Source organism: Spea bombifrons, chromosome 1, assembly GCF_027358695.1.
Source record: "Spea bombifrons isolate aSpeBom1 chromosome 1, aSpeBom1.2.pri, whole genome shotgun sequence".
In the NCBI taxonomy this organism is placed as follows: domain Eukaryota; kingdom Metazoa; phylum Chordata; class Amphibia; order Anura; family Pelobatidae; genus Spea; species Spea bombifrons.
Genome location: NC_071087.1, coordinates 123,166,507 through 123,183,072, shown reverse-complemented (window position 1 = coordinate 123,183,072; position 16,566 = coordinate 123,166,507). Strand labels below are relative to the sequence as shown.

The window sequence follows — 16,566 nt, the reverse complement described above, 5'->3', positions numbered from 1 at the left end:
TAAATTGATAACTGCTGGTGGGAGTTACTGTAGCAAATTCAAAACTAATATCTATTAGTTAAATCATTAGCAAAATTAAAGGGACAATCTACTGTGCCACACAGCCTCAACAATGATGAATTCTTAGTAAGATCTTCAATATGCTTTTATGACTTTTTTTAATCCATCTACCTGCTGAAAAGCTCACTGCTCCCTCAGCTGTCTGCACCGGTTTTGACTGCTTAAAGCAGCCAATCAGAATCAAAACTGTGTTCATTGAAATCAGATCAAATACATATAGAGGATTTTGAAGAATCCCACTATGCATTTTGATGAAACAAATAGTAAAACGTAAAATGACACCGAGTTATCACATAGATTAATGTGAAATTGCTGTATTCCGATGTACTAGCAAAAAACACAACACACATTGCTGTGCTTTGAATTCCACATTGTTCTAGCACTCTAGTCCTTGGGAACATGCCGTGGTTGTATAGTGATGTGGCACAATGCACTTTTAGTCTCCTAAGGACTGGTGCTGTTACAGAACTAACATGTTTATTTGATCATTTTACAAACAGCAGCAAAGCAAGATCCTTGCAAACCGCAATTGCAATCATGAATGGGCAGGATCCATCATGCGCACGGTAAACTTATTTATTTTAAAATGTTGTGTTATTCTTGAAGATGGAAATAGACAGTGCAGATTAGGGGACAGATACCCGTATAATTCCTCCAGTGTAAGGAATCATAGTCATGCTTGGTTGGTATAATTAAAAGCATACCTGTGAAAATAATTCAGTTTACTCTGTATGGGTTTTGTTACAATCCAGACAATTGATACCATATATTTTTTTTACCAAAATTCGAATTGCATTGATTGCTTTCTACCCTGTGGAAGTCCATTCATTGTTGTGCATTAATTATTAGTTATTTCAGCGGGGTCAGATAAAAACATCCAGTGGTCATTTCAAATTCGGTGTAAATGATTAATTGAGTTAACCAAAGAAGCTGCCTGAAACAGCTTTTCAAACATTTTCATGTAATCTCTCCATATAGTTTCTTAGTTCCTTGCAGTCACCCATGTCTAGATCTTGACATACCCACTTAATATCATCTTCTATGTTCATTAAAATAGGGTTCACAACAGGGCACCCATCTTCAGAAGGAATAGTGGTGAAGGTAGTGAACTTTACACGTTTCCTTTTGGAGGTAGGTGAAGTAGAAGACTCCCCTCTCAGCTCTTTCATCTCATTGAAAGAGGTCTCTGCAGACCTGTATGCCTGTCCATTTACAGTTTTAGCATAGCTTGCATTCAGCAAATATTTACTGTCTACTATGTTCGTTCCCCTGTCCACAGCTGTTATGCATTCTTCTTGTGGTGTAGAAAAGTTCATATTATTTTCCAAAAGGTCTGTCTGATTTGTAAGCCCAACCCAGTCATGTGAGTGTGTCATTGTTTCCTGCTCATCCACAGGTACTTGTTTGTGCCTATATTTTAATGCAAATGTCACACAATTAATAAGAAAGACTAGTATCGCCAGACAGAAGACCCCCAAAAGGGCATACATTCCTATTTCCAGATCACTTAATCCTCTGCCATTTTGTGCAAGATCATTATCGTCCATATCCCCATTGCTATTGGGCAGGTCAACTTGTGCAGGAAAACTGGTAAAATCCATTGGAGCATTGGCAAGATGGCTATCGTCATCCAAAAGACTTTCCCGTTCTCTCTTCTTGCTTAGTTGGGCTCGATCAGTGGTTGCTCTGTTCATGGTCTGAACATCTCTATCCACAGATGGAGTGCCAAAATAGACGCCATCTGGCTTAACACCTTGTAAAGGTGTTTTCTGTCTTCTATCTGTGGCATATTTTCCAAAATGATCCTTATGACTGGTATTGCTTTCATTGTTCTGGCCAAGTCTAACTTTAACATTTCCAAAGCCAACTGTGAGAACACTTTTTCTTTTTGATTTCTGACACAACTCACTTATCATGAGCTCAACTTTGACCAAACTCCCCTGTCCTTCTGCTGTGGCTAAAAACACAGGCCACTTAGATTTGGAATCTTGTAAAACAGAGAATATTCTCTCATCTAGAGATGCCACGCTTAGAGTATAGTCCTTAGGATCGTAAATATCCAGAGGGGTCACTGTGCCATCGCTAAACTGGATCCAGCAGCTGACTTCTACTTCCTGTATGCAAAACAAAATAATTAGCAAACAGATAAAAAGCAAACACAATACCATAAAGAACATTTTATACTCTAATAAATTGTAAACTACCAGGAGGTGAAGGGCACAAATTCATTTCTGAGGCATAAAAACACTAGTTTGAATTTCTATGTAATAAAATGTGTTTTTTTCTCAGTGGTACTAAAAAGACAATGGTTCCCTTGGGCAATATGGATTCAACTTTAACAGCAGAATAATAAAGTAACTGTCAGAAGATATTTTTATACGCTGACTTAAATTATTACAGTTGTGTATTTAAAGGAAAAAGAATTACATATTTCTGAAAATGGATTAAAGTTTCCACTGACGACTAGTAACTAACCTTTAGATAATATGCATAAATGCAGTATAACAAAAGCTACTCTGGCAAATATATCTGCACAGCAGCATGCTAGGATTTTTTCCGGGTGTTTCCGGGTTAGTTTCAGACAATAAAATTGCATTGTCACCAGAATGAGGAATCTGCACACACACCAAAGGAACTCAGGTGCTTAACTGTGCCAGGAAGGGCCAGCTCCCCAGTAGATCAAAATAAATAAAGGCTCCAGGCACTCAAGGGTTCCAGCTCAGGCAGATTTATTGAAGGACAAGGACACATTGCATTGTCAATTTAGTCATGTTTGAGATAAATAGACTGGATGTTTCTCCCCCAAAAAGTTAGAAACATGTAGACTTGATTACCATAGGTTAAAGCCTTGTTACACTATTGTTACACCAGTAACTGGACACAAAAGAAAGCATAGCGAGTCGCAGTTGAATTTGGGCTACTGGAAAACCACTGTATATGTACTTACAAAAACTGCTTCAAACAGCTTGAGTGCAACTCAGAATGGGGTACCTTGAGGAACATTTCCCCTCTACTATAATGTCTGCCGTATGTTTTGTTTTATTGAGCCAAAGAACAAAACCCATACTTGCGAGGAAGCTTAGTATCATTAGCGGATTGCACTTCCGGTGGTGGTGGTTTTTGATATTTTTGATATTCCCATTTTGAATGAAGGACAGAGAACATTCAGCTTGGGGGGGGCAAGTCCAACCAAGTGACACAATTTAGTAGGCAAGATGCTCATGCTTAGGAAACTCAGAAAAGGGCCACAGAAAGCATCCAGTGTATAAATCTGACCAGCCCTAGTTATACCTGAAACTACTGTGGATATATGTGGACAAACACGAGAACAGTGACCGTGGTCCTAACTATTTAAATCATAGCAGTCACAGTCACAATTGCTAGCCCTCTCCTAAACTTTACTAGTGAAAATAACAGTAAACTGTCAATACTAATCATGGGTATCTATGTTTTGGGTAAAAGTCCAGTGTTTTAGTTAAGTTAAAGCAAGAGCTTTAAGGCAGCACACTTTAGGTTAATACATTTTGGAAACACTTATGCCTACAACAAACAAGGAAAATGCTACAATACACAGTACCAGGTAGATAAAGTGTATAATCAATCAGTATCAATCAATTTTGAAAAAAAAAATTTTCTGGTTTTTTTACACATTGTAGCCATGGATAGTATAGTAGTTAGGACTGTTGTCAGGGCCGGACTGGGACTGAAAAGCAGCCCTGGAAAAATTTGGAGACCAGCCCCATATAGTTTATCTCACGGTGAAGCTCTTATACCCACACGCACCCCTTATACATACCCGACTCACACTATGTGCCATTCTTTTTATCTCATTATTTGTATTAAAATGTCAGAAAGCAAAAGTGTTAAAAGGCCCTAATAAATGAAATACATTACACATAATGGGATCAAAACATTTACTACTGCGAACATTTTTAGATGAAAGAGTTCCATTTTATTCAGTGGAACAAAACACTGATCACATTATTCTTCACGGTATTCTGGTAAGAAACTTTTATTTCTTTATTAATTCATGTAGACTATTTTTTTCCATATTTAATAAAAGCTATGATTGAGACATGTTTGGTTTTTATTTCCTTTCATTTGACAACCTACCCCCGAGTTATGCACCTCTGTCCCCAGGCTTGCCACTCTGCCCCCTGATATGCCTTCTAACCCCCTATATGCCACTCTGGCTCCAGAAAAGCCTTATACCCCCTATATGCCACTCTGTCCCATGATATGCCTTCTAACCCCCTATATGCCACTCTGCCATATAGGGGGTTAAAAGGCATATCATGGGACAGAGTGGCATATAGTGGGTATAAGGCATTCATGGAGGCAGAGTGGCATGAAGGGGGTTAAAAGGCATATCATGGGGCACTCTGCCTCCAGAAAAGCCTTATGCCCCTATATGCCACTCTGCCTCCCTGATATGCTTTATACCCTCCTATATGCTCCTCTGCCCCATGATATACCTTTTAACCCCCTTTATGCCACTCTGCCTCCAGATATGCCTTTTGACCCCCTATATGTCACTCTGCATCCAGAAATGCCTTATACCCCTATATGCAACTCTGGCATATAGGGGGTTAAAAGGCATATCATCTGCCCCATAATATGCCTTTTAATCCCCTATATGCCACTCTGCCTCCAGAAATGCCTTATACCCCCCATATGCCACTCTGCCTCCCTGATATGCCTCAACCCTCCTATATGCCCCTCTGCCCCGTGATATGCCTTTTAACACCCTTTTTGCCACTCCACCTCCAGATATGCCTTTTGACCCCCTATATGTCACTCTGCATCCAGAAATGCCTTATACCCTATATGCCACTCTGTCCCATGATATGCCTTCTAACCTCCTATATGCCACTCTGCCATATAGGGGTTAAAAGGCATATCATGGGACAGAGTGGCATATAGGGGGTATAAGGCATTTCTGGAGGCAGAGTGGCATAAAGGGGGTTAAAAGGCATATCATGGGGCACTCTGCCTACAGAAAAGCCTTATGCCCCCTATATGCCACTCTGCCTCCCCAATATGCTTTATGCCCTCCTATATGCCCCTCTGCCCCATGACATCCCTTTTAACTCCCTTTATGCCACTCTGCCTCCAGATATGCAGTTGACCCCCTATATGTCACTCTGCATCCAGAAATGCCTTATACCCCTATATGCCACTCTGGCATATAGGGGGTTAAAAGGCATATCATGGGACAGAGTGGCATATAGGGGGGTATAAGGCATTTCTGGAGGCAGAGTGGCATAAAGGGGGTGAAAAGGCATATCATGGGGCACTCTGCCTCCAGAAAAGCCTTATACCCCCCTATATGCCACTCTGCCTCCCTGATATGCCTCAACCCTCCTATATGCCACTCTGTCCCATGATATGCCTTCTAACCCCCTATATGCCACTCTGCCATATAGGGGGTTAAAAGGCATATCATGGGACAGAGTGGCATATAGGGGGTATAAGGCATTTCTGGAGGCAGAGTGGCATGAAGGGGGTTAAAAGGCATATCATGGGGCACTCTGCCTCCAGAAAAGCCTTATGCCCCCTATATGCCACTCTGCCTCCCCGATATGCTTTATACCCTCCTATATGCTCCTCTGCCCCATGATATACCTTTTAACCCCCTTTATGCCACTCTGCCTCCAGATATGCCTTTTGACCCCCTATATGTCACTCTGCATCCAGAAATGCCTTATACCCCTATATGCAGCTCTGGCATATAGGGGGGTTAAAAGGCATATCATGGGACAGAGTGGCATATAGGGGGATATAAGGCATTTCTGGAGGCAGAGTGGCATATAGGGGGACACACTTACATACACACATATGCCGATTATTTTTGTTTTTAACAAATACAAAAAACATACAATACAAAAAATACATTATTTTACTCACCTTCTACTTCTCTTGACTTCCTGGTAGCTGCACACTGTTCTCCTCTATGCTGACAGCCAGGATGCCACTGACCTGACATCCGGTGCTGCAGCAGTCTGAGCGTGAGGGGGCGGAGCTTCCGCCTCACGCTGCTCCCATCACTATGCAGCCATCAGACTGCTGGGAATGTAATCTAAACGGCCGGTGCGTGCTGATGCCGCCGGCTGGAGCTACTTTAACACTTTTTTTTTTATTTATATGGTAAGCTGGATCGGCTTGCCATATAAAGTAAAAAAAAAAGTATTAAAGCAGAGGCGGCCGGCGGCATCAGCACGCACAGGCCGTTCAGATTACATTCCCAGCAATCTGATGGCCGCATAGTGATGGGAGCAGCGTGGGGGGTGAAAGGTCAGTGCGAGGGGGCGGAGCTTTCACCCCTCACGCTGCTCCCATCACTAGACGGCCATCGCACACGGCTGCTGGGTGCTAATGCCGGCCGGCCGCATCAGCACCCAGCGGCCGCTTTGATTAGATTACGGGCAGCCTGGGGGGCAGCTCAGCGGCTGTCTTCATGGCCACCCAGCCCACGGACCTTCCGGCCCACCGGGAAATTTCCCGGTATCCCGGTGGGCCAGTCCGGCCCTGACTGTTGTTGGGAGAAAGCTGATCTCCAGAATGGTGGCAGAATCCCACTTGTAAAATACTAAAAGATAGAGTTTGGGACCCTGCTTTTACTCAAGATAAATCCTGAAACAAGACAAACATTTGTAGTAAAACTCTTCAGATTTTTAATACATACCTGCTTTGGAGAACTGAGGTGTTCTTCTGCTATAGTTGTTGCATAGATTGCCCTGTTACTTCCTGTGCTGAGTTGAATTGACATCGACAGCCCCGTAACCACTTGAATCCCTAAATCTGTGATTGTCACCTTCTCGTCTACAACAGTCACCGTTTTCTCCGCTAGGATTGTGTCCGAAAGAGGAGACAATATCTGAACAGAAACAATAAGTATTTGAATTCCTATACTTTCAAACAGATAGAAATTGATTTCTTTGGTGTGTTGACTTCATCTGAATTTACTGCTTTATGACAAAACCTTACAAAGTAATTTTGTGTATCTACTAAAACATAGTTTGATCTACGAACTTCTCTAATGCAGAGTGTCAGAGAGTGTTGAATCAACAGTATACTATGTTTCTGCACCATTTTTTGCAACATTGAGTTGATAAAACATCATGGTGCACAAAACTCTGCTGATTTACAGAAAGAAGAGAAAACATATCTACTGTAATACTTAGTGTCCATCTGCCCCCCTGCATTTGATCCTTCCTAAAATCACTCAAGACCCACTTGTTAAGGACAAACTTACACGTTAATGTACTTCTGCCAATGCCTTAGCTCACCTTTTCTAGTACGTCTCCTGCAATACTTATACTAGTGTGGCTGGTCTGTCCATTACACTGGCACCTTTACCTCTTGTGTAATATACCCTAACTACCTATAGATTTTTAGCTTGTTTGAGCAAGGCCCTCCTTTTAGCTGTTTCTGTAAGTCAAATTGTTTTGTTATATATTACCTGTTATGTCCTGTTTTCCCATTGTACAGCACTGTGGAATATGATGGAGCTATATAAAACAATAAATAATAACATCTGTAATTCTATTGTCGCCTCCTCAATGTCTCCCACTGCCTCCTCTTCCGGCGGACACACATTCGCCAGCCACATGATTTGCCATGCGGGGGCTCTCGATTATGGCTGTCAAGAAGGCAGCTGGCGCTCGTGCACACCCCCTGCAGCACCTTTTGTCATAAAGGTGCAGGGAGCTATTATAATGCTGCAAGGTTGTGTGACACATGTGTTAGGGGGGTTGGGTTCCCTCACTTTGGACCCAACAGCCCTATAAATGTCCCCTGAGGTAATCTGCCAGTGCTCAGTTGTTTATATACTGGTTCCTGGCTTTGCTTCCCCTTCCTAGATGTTCCTATTTGCTGTCTGCCTTTTATATAACACAATCATATTCCACAGTGCTGTACAATGGGTAAACAGGACATATCAAGTGATATATAACATAATTTGACTTACAGAAACAACAGGTGAGGAGGGCCTTGCTCTTGTTTATTGTTTATCATGTCTGCAGCCTGGCTTGTATATTTAATCTATGTCCATTAGAGACTGCACTGCTTGATGACATAGCACAGTGGCTATTGTAGCGCAAATAAAAATATAATTTCTATTACTATTACCTGTAAAGTTGTCATTCCCACTTCTTGTCCAATCAAAATCTGCCCATTAAGTATGACCACTTTAGACTCATCCATCTGGATAAATTCACTAATCAGATCAGTAATATCCACCTGCCAGTCAGATCCTAACAGGTAGTTTAATTGACCAACAATCTCAGTGGGCTCAGCTATGAACTGGGTAAACACCCGCAGAATTGCATGCTGGTACTGGAGAGTGCAACCTCTTCCTTTGCGGTCATCCTCATCATCATCTTCACTGTCTCGGGCTGGTCTAGATGGGAGTCAACAAAGTTATGAAATGAGTATTATAGCATATCCCAGTATGTTATATATGATGTATGCTGCATTACCAATAATAATTATTTCGGAATGTAACTACAAACTATGTGTCTCGCATGTTAAAATGACCCACCAAAAAATCCCAACAAAGAAATGAGTAATAATTTTAGTATGTTCTGTATGTCTGTTTAATAAAATGTTATATCTGAAAGAGATCAGTCAGTGTAAATCTTTATTCCTGGACTTTGTATACATATATAAAGTATAGAAATGGAGATTGGCAATCACTGGTCTATATATATAATATAGTCATTGAAACCAAGCACCCTCTAAAATCAGTTACAGTGAACTCGAACACCAGGCTGGCTATAACATACCTTTTATTAGGCATAACTGGAACTCTCCAACCTTTGATCTGATTTAATTCAGTGTCAGACACATCTATATGTAAAGGAAGACGAGGGATCCAAACCGTCATTTGTAGTGAGGATTTAAATTGTTGGTAAGTGAAATTCACAATAGCATTAACCTTTCCTTTCATTTCCTTCCCATTTACAAAAACGTAGTCACATCGGTCAGAAACCTGCAAAAAGCAAAACAGAATGAACAGTTTCACCTCCTGATATATTTTTAAGGTTTTTATATAATAGAATAAGTATCATTCAGAATGGTTTTATTGATGGCCTTATGAAAGCATTGTACTGAATACAGACCTGTTTTTAATTGGCATTGCAGTGTATTTCTTAATGGCAATGGTAGTTAAGGTTCCAATAATATATGGTAGGACCGAGTAGATCTGAAAAAAGGGCAGTGCCCCTAGGGAATTGCATCAGAAGTATAAGCGCTGGTAATTACATTTATACATATAATTCTGCTGCAAGTGCCTTGCTCCTATTACACACATGGTACTTTTTTTTTAACCATGGTGTTTATATTTTTGTCAACTTGGAAGTATTCCTGTTGTACATTTTTTGCTATAGTATACAAAGGGTCTATAAAACAAGGCTACTTTGTATGTAAATTGTGACGGAGACCTGTACTGGGACTGAGTAGCTCCGCAGCAGAGATCTTCTTTGCTGCTGAAAGCACTAGCCAAGACTTGGTGTAGGGTGCAAACTGAACTCATTTTTTTGAAGACTGCACAGATATTTATACACACAACGTAATAGGATTAGGGGTATAATCCCATCATTTCCAGACAGCCTGGCACCTCCATACAGTTCTATGGCCAGTAATGCCTACCTAACAAAGAGTCAATATTTCGGGGTGATCCCGAGGAAGCAGCATCAATCTTGGGGTACCAATGGAGAGCTCTGGGTCCGAAGATGTTATGGTCCAAAAAGCAATGCGATCCAACGTTGGGACCCTGAGCGACATCGTTGGAAACTTCCCAGGCCCTAAAGATTGGTAATAGAACCAGGGTTCCCAAACGAGCTCCCTTTCCGTAGCTGCCACCGAGTGTTGCCCACTACACTCTTAATGTAACCTCAAAAGAGCTATGTGGTGGGACAAAGGGTGTCTGCAGCAATGCAGTTCCAATTGTCGGTGGGCATCGCCGTGGTTTCTAGCAGCTGTTTTGCGGCTAGGTCCTGGTCAGGCGCATCGAGTGTTTCCTGGCTTGTAGAGACCCCATAGCCAGCTAGTTCATGGGAGTCTGGTTAAGGCAGACCAGACAGGGTTTTCCGTTCACCCTGTGCCCCCCTCCCAAACTCAAACATACCCCCATGTGTTATCAGCCTCAGGGGGTTACCGTGACATAAATGCAAGAACACATGTGGCACACCAATCTCGAAAGACCTGTTTCCTTTTATTAAACTGGACTGTGAGCTTCTTGGTCTACACCAAGATAAAGCAGACAGCGCTGCTGCTATAGGGTGTTTCAAAGGTATATATTGTGTATGTGGCATAAATGGTATTGAAGGGCATTCAGTAGAAAATAATTCATTGAGCTCCAGGAATTCTTCAAAGACTGTTAATGAACAGTTCAATGATTGACATACAACAGTATCTGCTGCGTGTACAGTAATTTCTGTTATAGTATACAAACAATAGGAACTTCCAAGAAATATAGGACTTTTCACCTAAGTAGTTTAACTTATAATATGGATGTCTTTGCTCTAGCTGGCATATCCAAAATGTTTTAACAGTTTTTTGAGCTCAAGGCCTTGAGGTCAGCATTAAGGCTGTACAGGGTGCACCTTTACTTGGAAAACAGTAGAATAGAAATAAGGGTACCACTGGATGAAGCTGTAATACAAAGTGAATATAAAACATTATTTTAGAGAATTAAACTGAAAAAGCCTCTAGGCATTCCACAGTCCAGAGAACCGATGTGCTCATGTGGTTGTCTGCCTGATTGTGAATTGTATTAAAACACCACTTGATGATGATATTCTCTTATTCAGTGTCACGGGGTCAGGGAGAGAGGAAGGATCCTACTATGCAGATAAGCACTGTAGAGAAGTCCAGTATACAGTCCGTAATCAAAAGGGCAAAGGCAGGCAGCGAGGTCAAACGTATCCGAGGTCGAGGCAGGCAGAATAGGAGCAAAACGGGTAAACAGATCCGAGGTCGTAGGCAGGTAGCGAGAATCGTAGTCAAAAACAGGCAAAGGTCGGTACACAAGGAATTCAAGATAATATAACGCAATCAGCACACCCAAAAAGTATTACACTTTGAACGGGTGAAGACAGGAGAGAAAAGTGGCGTTTAAATAGGTGAGTGATTGCAAACAGCTGTGTAGCGTACGCTACGTACGTTGCGTACGTCGCGTACGCTGCACAGGCTGAGTACGCTGCATAGATTGCGTACGCTGCGTAGATTGCGTACGCTGCGTAGATTGCGTACGCCGCGTACGCAGTGTACGCAGCGGTACGTCCGATGCGGAGCTGCGCCGCGTCATAACCGCGTCCCCTTCGGTACGCGAGGGAGACGCACCGACGCGCCCACGGCAAGCAGACGCGGTCCCAGCAGAGGTGGAAGATGCGGGACCGCGACACCGCCGTGTGCGCATGGCGGGAACCGCAGCGACGGAGGAGTCGGGACCAGGCGAGGCAGCCCTGGCGTCAGAGGTAGGTACAGCGGCGCGCGTGACATTCAGTCGGCTTATACATTTTTATTATTTAAATACATCATGTGCTTATAATATGACTTTAGCATATTTTACATACTACTGATAAACAGTGCTGCGTTGGTTCTCTAACAGTAGATAATTTTCCCAAATTTAAGGTTACACAGTTTCAATAGAGGATTAATATTTTTAATTTGTTTTTTGGAACATTAACCATTGGATACTTTATTTATCCCTTTGCACATACGATCTACCATATTTAATAGGCGGGGACTGCTCTGGTGTTTAAGACAGCTCTACGTATTAGAATCCTGTGTATAGTTAAAACAGATGTTAAGATGCTTGTTGATGCAATGGTTAGCTTTTTGTTTTTTTTTCTGTATAGATACATTGCCTGCCACTTGATGTATGAAAGGACCCAACTTAAAATTAAGAAGGCACTGATTTAAAAACTCCTACATTCTTGAGGTGTACTGCAGTATCTTTCTGGATGGGGTAGTTTGGGTGGCATGGATGACTCTCTACTCAGATCTAGATCATTTACAGAATGATGCCAGGACACACACACATGAACACTAATACTGTGAAGGTAACGTAGATTGTGGATGAGCACCTAAGCCACAACCCTTATATGAGGCAAGTGTGACAACAGACATTTTTCCCTGGGTTTCGCCTTCATCAAAAGACATTATTAAAAGATGTCCTCTGTATTTTTAATTTTTTTAACTCTCACATTCAGCAAGGGGACATACAAATAACAATTTTACAGACACAGCAATTTACAATGTTCACAGCTATGTTGTAAGGTAGGATTTGTATAATTTCATACTGCAAAAAGATATGGACACAGTTGTACAGTATGTGATCTATCTATCTATCTATCTATCTATCTATCTATCTATCTATCTATCTATCTATCTATCTATCTATCTATCTATCTATCTATCCCTATGGTGGCTGGTTCTTTAATGAAAACTAGAAATACAAGGAAGCAAACCAACACTCCAGTTCTATTTCACTATAAAATGCATTTTGGAACTGGTGTCCAAATCGGGACATCTGTAGAAAGATGGACAGACCCAGTCCCAGAAGTAGGTGAGACTGGAGGCATGGTCACCCACACACCCACCATACCAGAACAGCCACCTTGCAGTGCTCAGCAACAGAGCGCCTGTGCTGCAACAGAAGGTCTCCCAAACTGGCCCATGATCCCACTGCCTCGCAAAAGCAGGACAGTGGCACAGCTACCAAGGACTGTTGGGGAGTTTGGGAATGCTACTGAACATGCTCAATAATATGCATACTAATGCTTTCTTGATTCTGTAGAGGTAGCCATGAGAGTACTTAAATTAGACAGAAATCTCATTTTCTAACTCCAATAACTTAATAATGCATGCTTCAAACTGCATGCAGTAAACTATATTAAAGTTCATGCAAAATGGAACTCAACATTCATTAGAAAATAAAGATACAAGTTTGGGTACTGACTTTAATTAGATATTTATGGGAAAAATCAGAATTTGCTTTTACATTAAATATATTTTTCAATCCTAAAACGTCCTAATTAATGTTTGGGAATTTTATTGTAAAACAGTGGGTCTATTACATCTTATGAGGCCATTGACCCAAGTACTTTTTTCTGACATCTGCTGGCTGGACAAATGCAATAAATAGATGACATCTGAATTTGTATTAGACACAGATTAAATACATACCATTGGTATTAAATCCAAAATGCAGTGTATGCAGAAGGAAAAAATCGCTCCTAAAAGAAAATACATTTAATCATGTTTTAGTTTGAGGAGCTTCCAACGAATATCTTCAAGTTGAAGACTGTCTTTTGGGTTAAGGACAGTGCTAAAGAGTGCAGCTTGGCACTTGTGATATTTGAAATGACATCAGCGAGAAGCATTAGTATTGGATTTGGAAGACTTTGGATGGAGTTCACAAAGACTTGTGTTGACGTTCCGCTAATCAGCTTTAGAAGAAGGTGGGTGGAGGAAGGATTTAAGTAAAGGAGAATCTTTCCTTTCATTTTAAAACTGCTGTGCTCTCTGCCACAGTCTCTAGGTTGTAATTACAAAATTAACTTTAGCTTCCATCTCTTTCATAGGCAACAGTTTTCACTAAAGGACTGCTGTTTATATATAAAGTGTTGAATTGGTTAAAGGGTTTGGTATATATTGTCAGCACTTGTTTGGTGGAATCTAAGGAGGTGGCCATTGTCAACTGAATCTGAAAACCAAAAAACCTGACTTTAATTTAAGGTTATTGATCATATGAAGCCATGTATCATCACATAGTTGTTTGGTTCCTTTTTTAATCATAATACAGGTCTGAGTCTCTATGTCATGGTTCTTATCTGTCATCAAATTGTATGTTTCTACATCCTTTTGCAAATGCATTTCCCAGTCAACTGCCCACACACTTAAAGATCAAAGAGACATAGTTTGGTCCATTGCCCATTTAGGACAGTATAAAGAATGGTCTGAGATGGATGACAATGTCCAAATATATATCATATGACTTCAAATCAATATGTGTAAGGGAGAGATACGCATGTGGAAAAGCTATAGTGTAAAAAAATATTCCCAAACCACTTCTAGCTACTTCTATGGGGGTCCGGAGTTAACAAAACAATTTAAGCAGGTCTGAACGTTGGTAAAACCTCTTAAGGTTTAATGTCAAAGTTCTAACAGACTTGAGAGAAGTGAACTCCCTATTATGAAATCATGGTGAAAAAGGCAGAATTGTTCTTATAACAACTTGTATTGAGAAAAGTGAATACGCAACAATCATCAAATGCTCTTAGCATTTTGCAGCATCTGCTACGCACATATTCTCAGGAAAATTTAATTTTTATGGCATAGGTCCTAAAAGTAAAGTTAGTTGCCTACAGCTTGTGTCAAAAGAGCTGATGTTTTTATTACATAGCCAATGGCTGCAAAAAGTTTTACCACCTTCAGTATTAACTGAGGCTAATGAATGATAACAGCTCCTGCTTAAAGCTCTTATTTGCACATAGAATCACTGGTGATAGACACAGTACAGCAACTACCGCCGTCTCCCGCAGGCTTTAGTAAATCAGTTGGTAGTACATAGCCCTCTGACTATATGATTACAAGTCACATTGATTAAAATGCTTTTCTGAGAACAATACTGCATATAACTGCAATAGTGGTATGGAATACGCTGGTGCCATATAAGTAAATTTAATATAAAAACTCAAGGATGTTTTGCAAGATAAATAGGGAAAAAACAGAAGTTCATATCCTACATAAGGCACCACTTCCTGATACTTTTGACTTGTAGTATAAGTATAACTCATATTTGTACAGTGATATTTGCTTGCTCCTACTGTATATAAATGGATATTATACACTAATGTCTTAAATGTCAAGAAATCTAGCATATTTAGAAACATTAAAGAAGAGAAATGGCCATTTACGGCTGGAGGTCTTCTCTTCTCATCTTTTGGAATACTACCTTGCAGTAGAGATGCCATAACCATTGTGAAAAGTACATAGCTAGGATAGAAAAACCCAACCTGAAGAACCAAAAAGTGATTTTTCTAGCATTTATTGGGTAATAACAAAGCCAGACACCTTCTACTAGGTAAGGTAGGCAAGCTTCATTGATCTCCTTCTTCATCCCTATACATCCAGGGGAGGACTGGCTTAATGCAGCCCAAGGGACAAATCCAGCCAAGTGACCTAGTAATAAAAGGTACAAAGCATATCAGGGAGACAACACTTTCAATGTTTATATCCAGTCATGTCCAAACAAATTTACAGAAATGGGCTACGTCGAAAACCCATAAAAGAGACACAAAAAAGTATCTAGTACTGACCTTATTGATCTAGGATATATATGGCTATATGTATAATAACAAGTAAAGCACACGATTCAGGTAGTTGCTTAAAATCAGTCAGAGGAGCCATATTTTCTCTTCTATCATGTCTTTTCCCCAACCTTAAAGCCCTATCAGTACCTCTGTCCTTCCTATACTATCGAGTTCTCCCCTCACCACTCCATTCCACAGCTTACAGTCTACAAGCCTATTTAGTATGTGCATCACTTTGACATGCAGATAATTAATTTCACAGTCCCTTTCCATTTTAGGTATAATTAGTGAAATATATCAATTGACATTTTGCTCATTTACTGCCAAAAAAACCAACATTTAATTGCTGGATTCTCTGATACTGAAGGTGCTAGTATAATGTATAATTGTATGTTTTAATCAGATAACTGCAGTGAAGTAAACTGCAATTGTTGCGACAATGTCATTCAAAAAATAAACCTTCCTATTATTTGTAAACTATGAGAGAATGTAAAATCTTGCAGCATACGTTTTTGGTTTTTTTGTTGTTGTTGTTTTGTTTTCAGTGAAATAAATGCAGATGGTTCCAACATTATTCTGCCTTTAGGATATAAGGATGCATTTCACATCACAGCTAGTAGAAGGGCTCGCCCTGTGTCATTAATCAGGCCAAACAGAAGTCCTGCCCGCTCATTATTTAGTACATGCTCTGCGGCTGATTAAAAATCTTTACAGGAAGAAAATGTTTATCACTCGGTAAATCTTCTGGCAGCTTCACAGATAGATAGTTAATAATCGTCTGATAGTAAAATGTGCATTCATCTGCTGGGAGTACTTTGGATTTGCTGGCCTTCAGGGATGTCTGATTATGGGGGGGGGGGGTCTACAGGGCTCTCCTGTTGATAGCCTGTATTCCAGAAGAGTTTTGTGTTTGCCTTTCTAATCTTAATGCATTCTATGTAGGACAGTAATCCTCTTCTGAACAAGCTTTATTTATAATGTATATTTCAAACGCTGACCCACAATGCTAGAAGGATTATAAGATATCTTCTGGGTTTAGCATTGCAGGAAAATACATCTTGCTAAAGTGTGTTACTTAGAAAATAACAGTCACATTAAAAGGCATCCCTGTATTAGTAAAGTTGTGTAAGAATATCGGTTTTCGTAACAGTATGTTTCAGACCACTGATGCAGAACCTTTTAG

At 40.6% G+C, this 16,566-nt stretch overlaps 1 protein-coding gene across 1 annotated transcript in view; it reads right to left on the bottom strand.

Moving 5' to 3' along the window:
* Positions 1-213: 213 nt before the first annotated feature.
* Positions 214-16,566, bottom strand: part of TMEM132D (transmembrane protein 132D) — a 354,799-nt gene continuing 338,446 nt past the window's right edge. Inside the window, exons 6-9 of the mRNA XM_053471811.1 lie at positions 8,847-9,052; positions 8,191-8,461; positions 6,746-6,937; positions 214-2,174 (exon numbers count right to left, since the gene is read on the bottom strand). Of these exons, the coding sequence (XP_053327786.1) occupies positions 1,008-2,174; positions 6,746-6,937; positions 8,191-8,461; positions 8,847-9,052 (1,836 nt within the window). The 3' untranslated portion in view covers positions 214-1,007. The remainder of the gene's footprint in view (positions 2,175-6,745; positions 6,938-8,190; positions 8,462-8,846; positions 9,053-16,566) is intronic.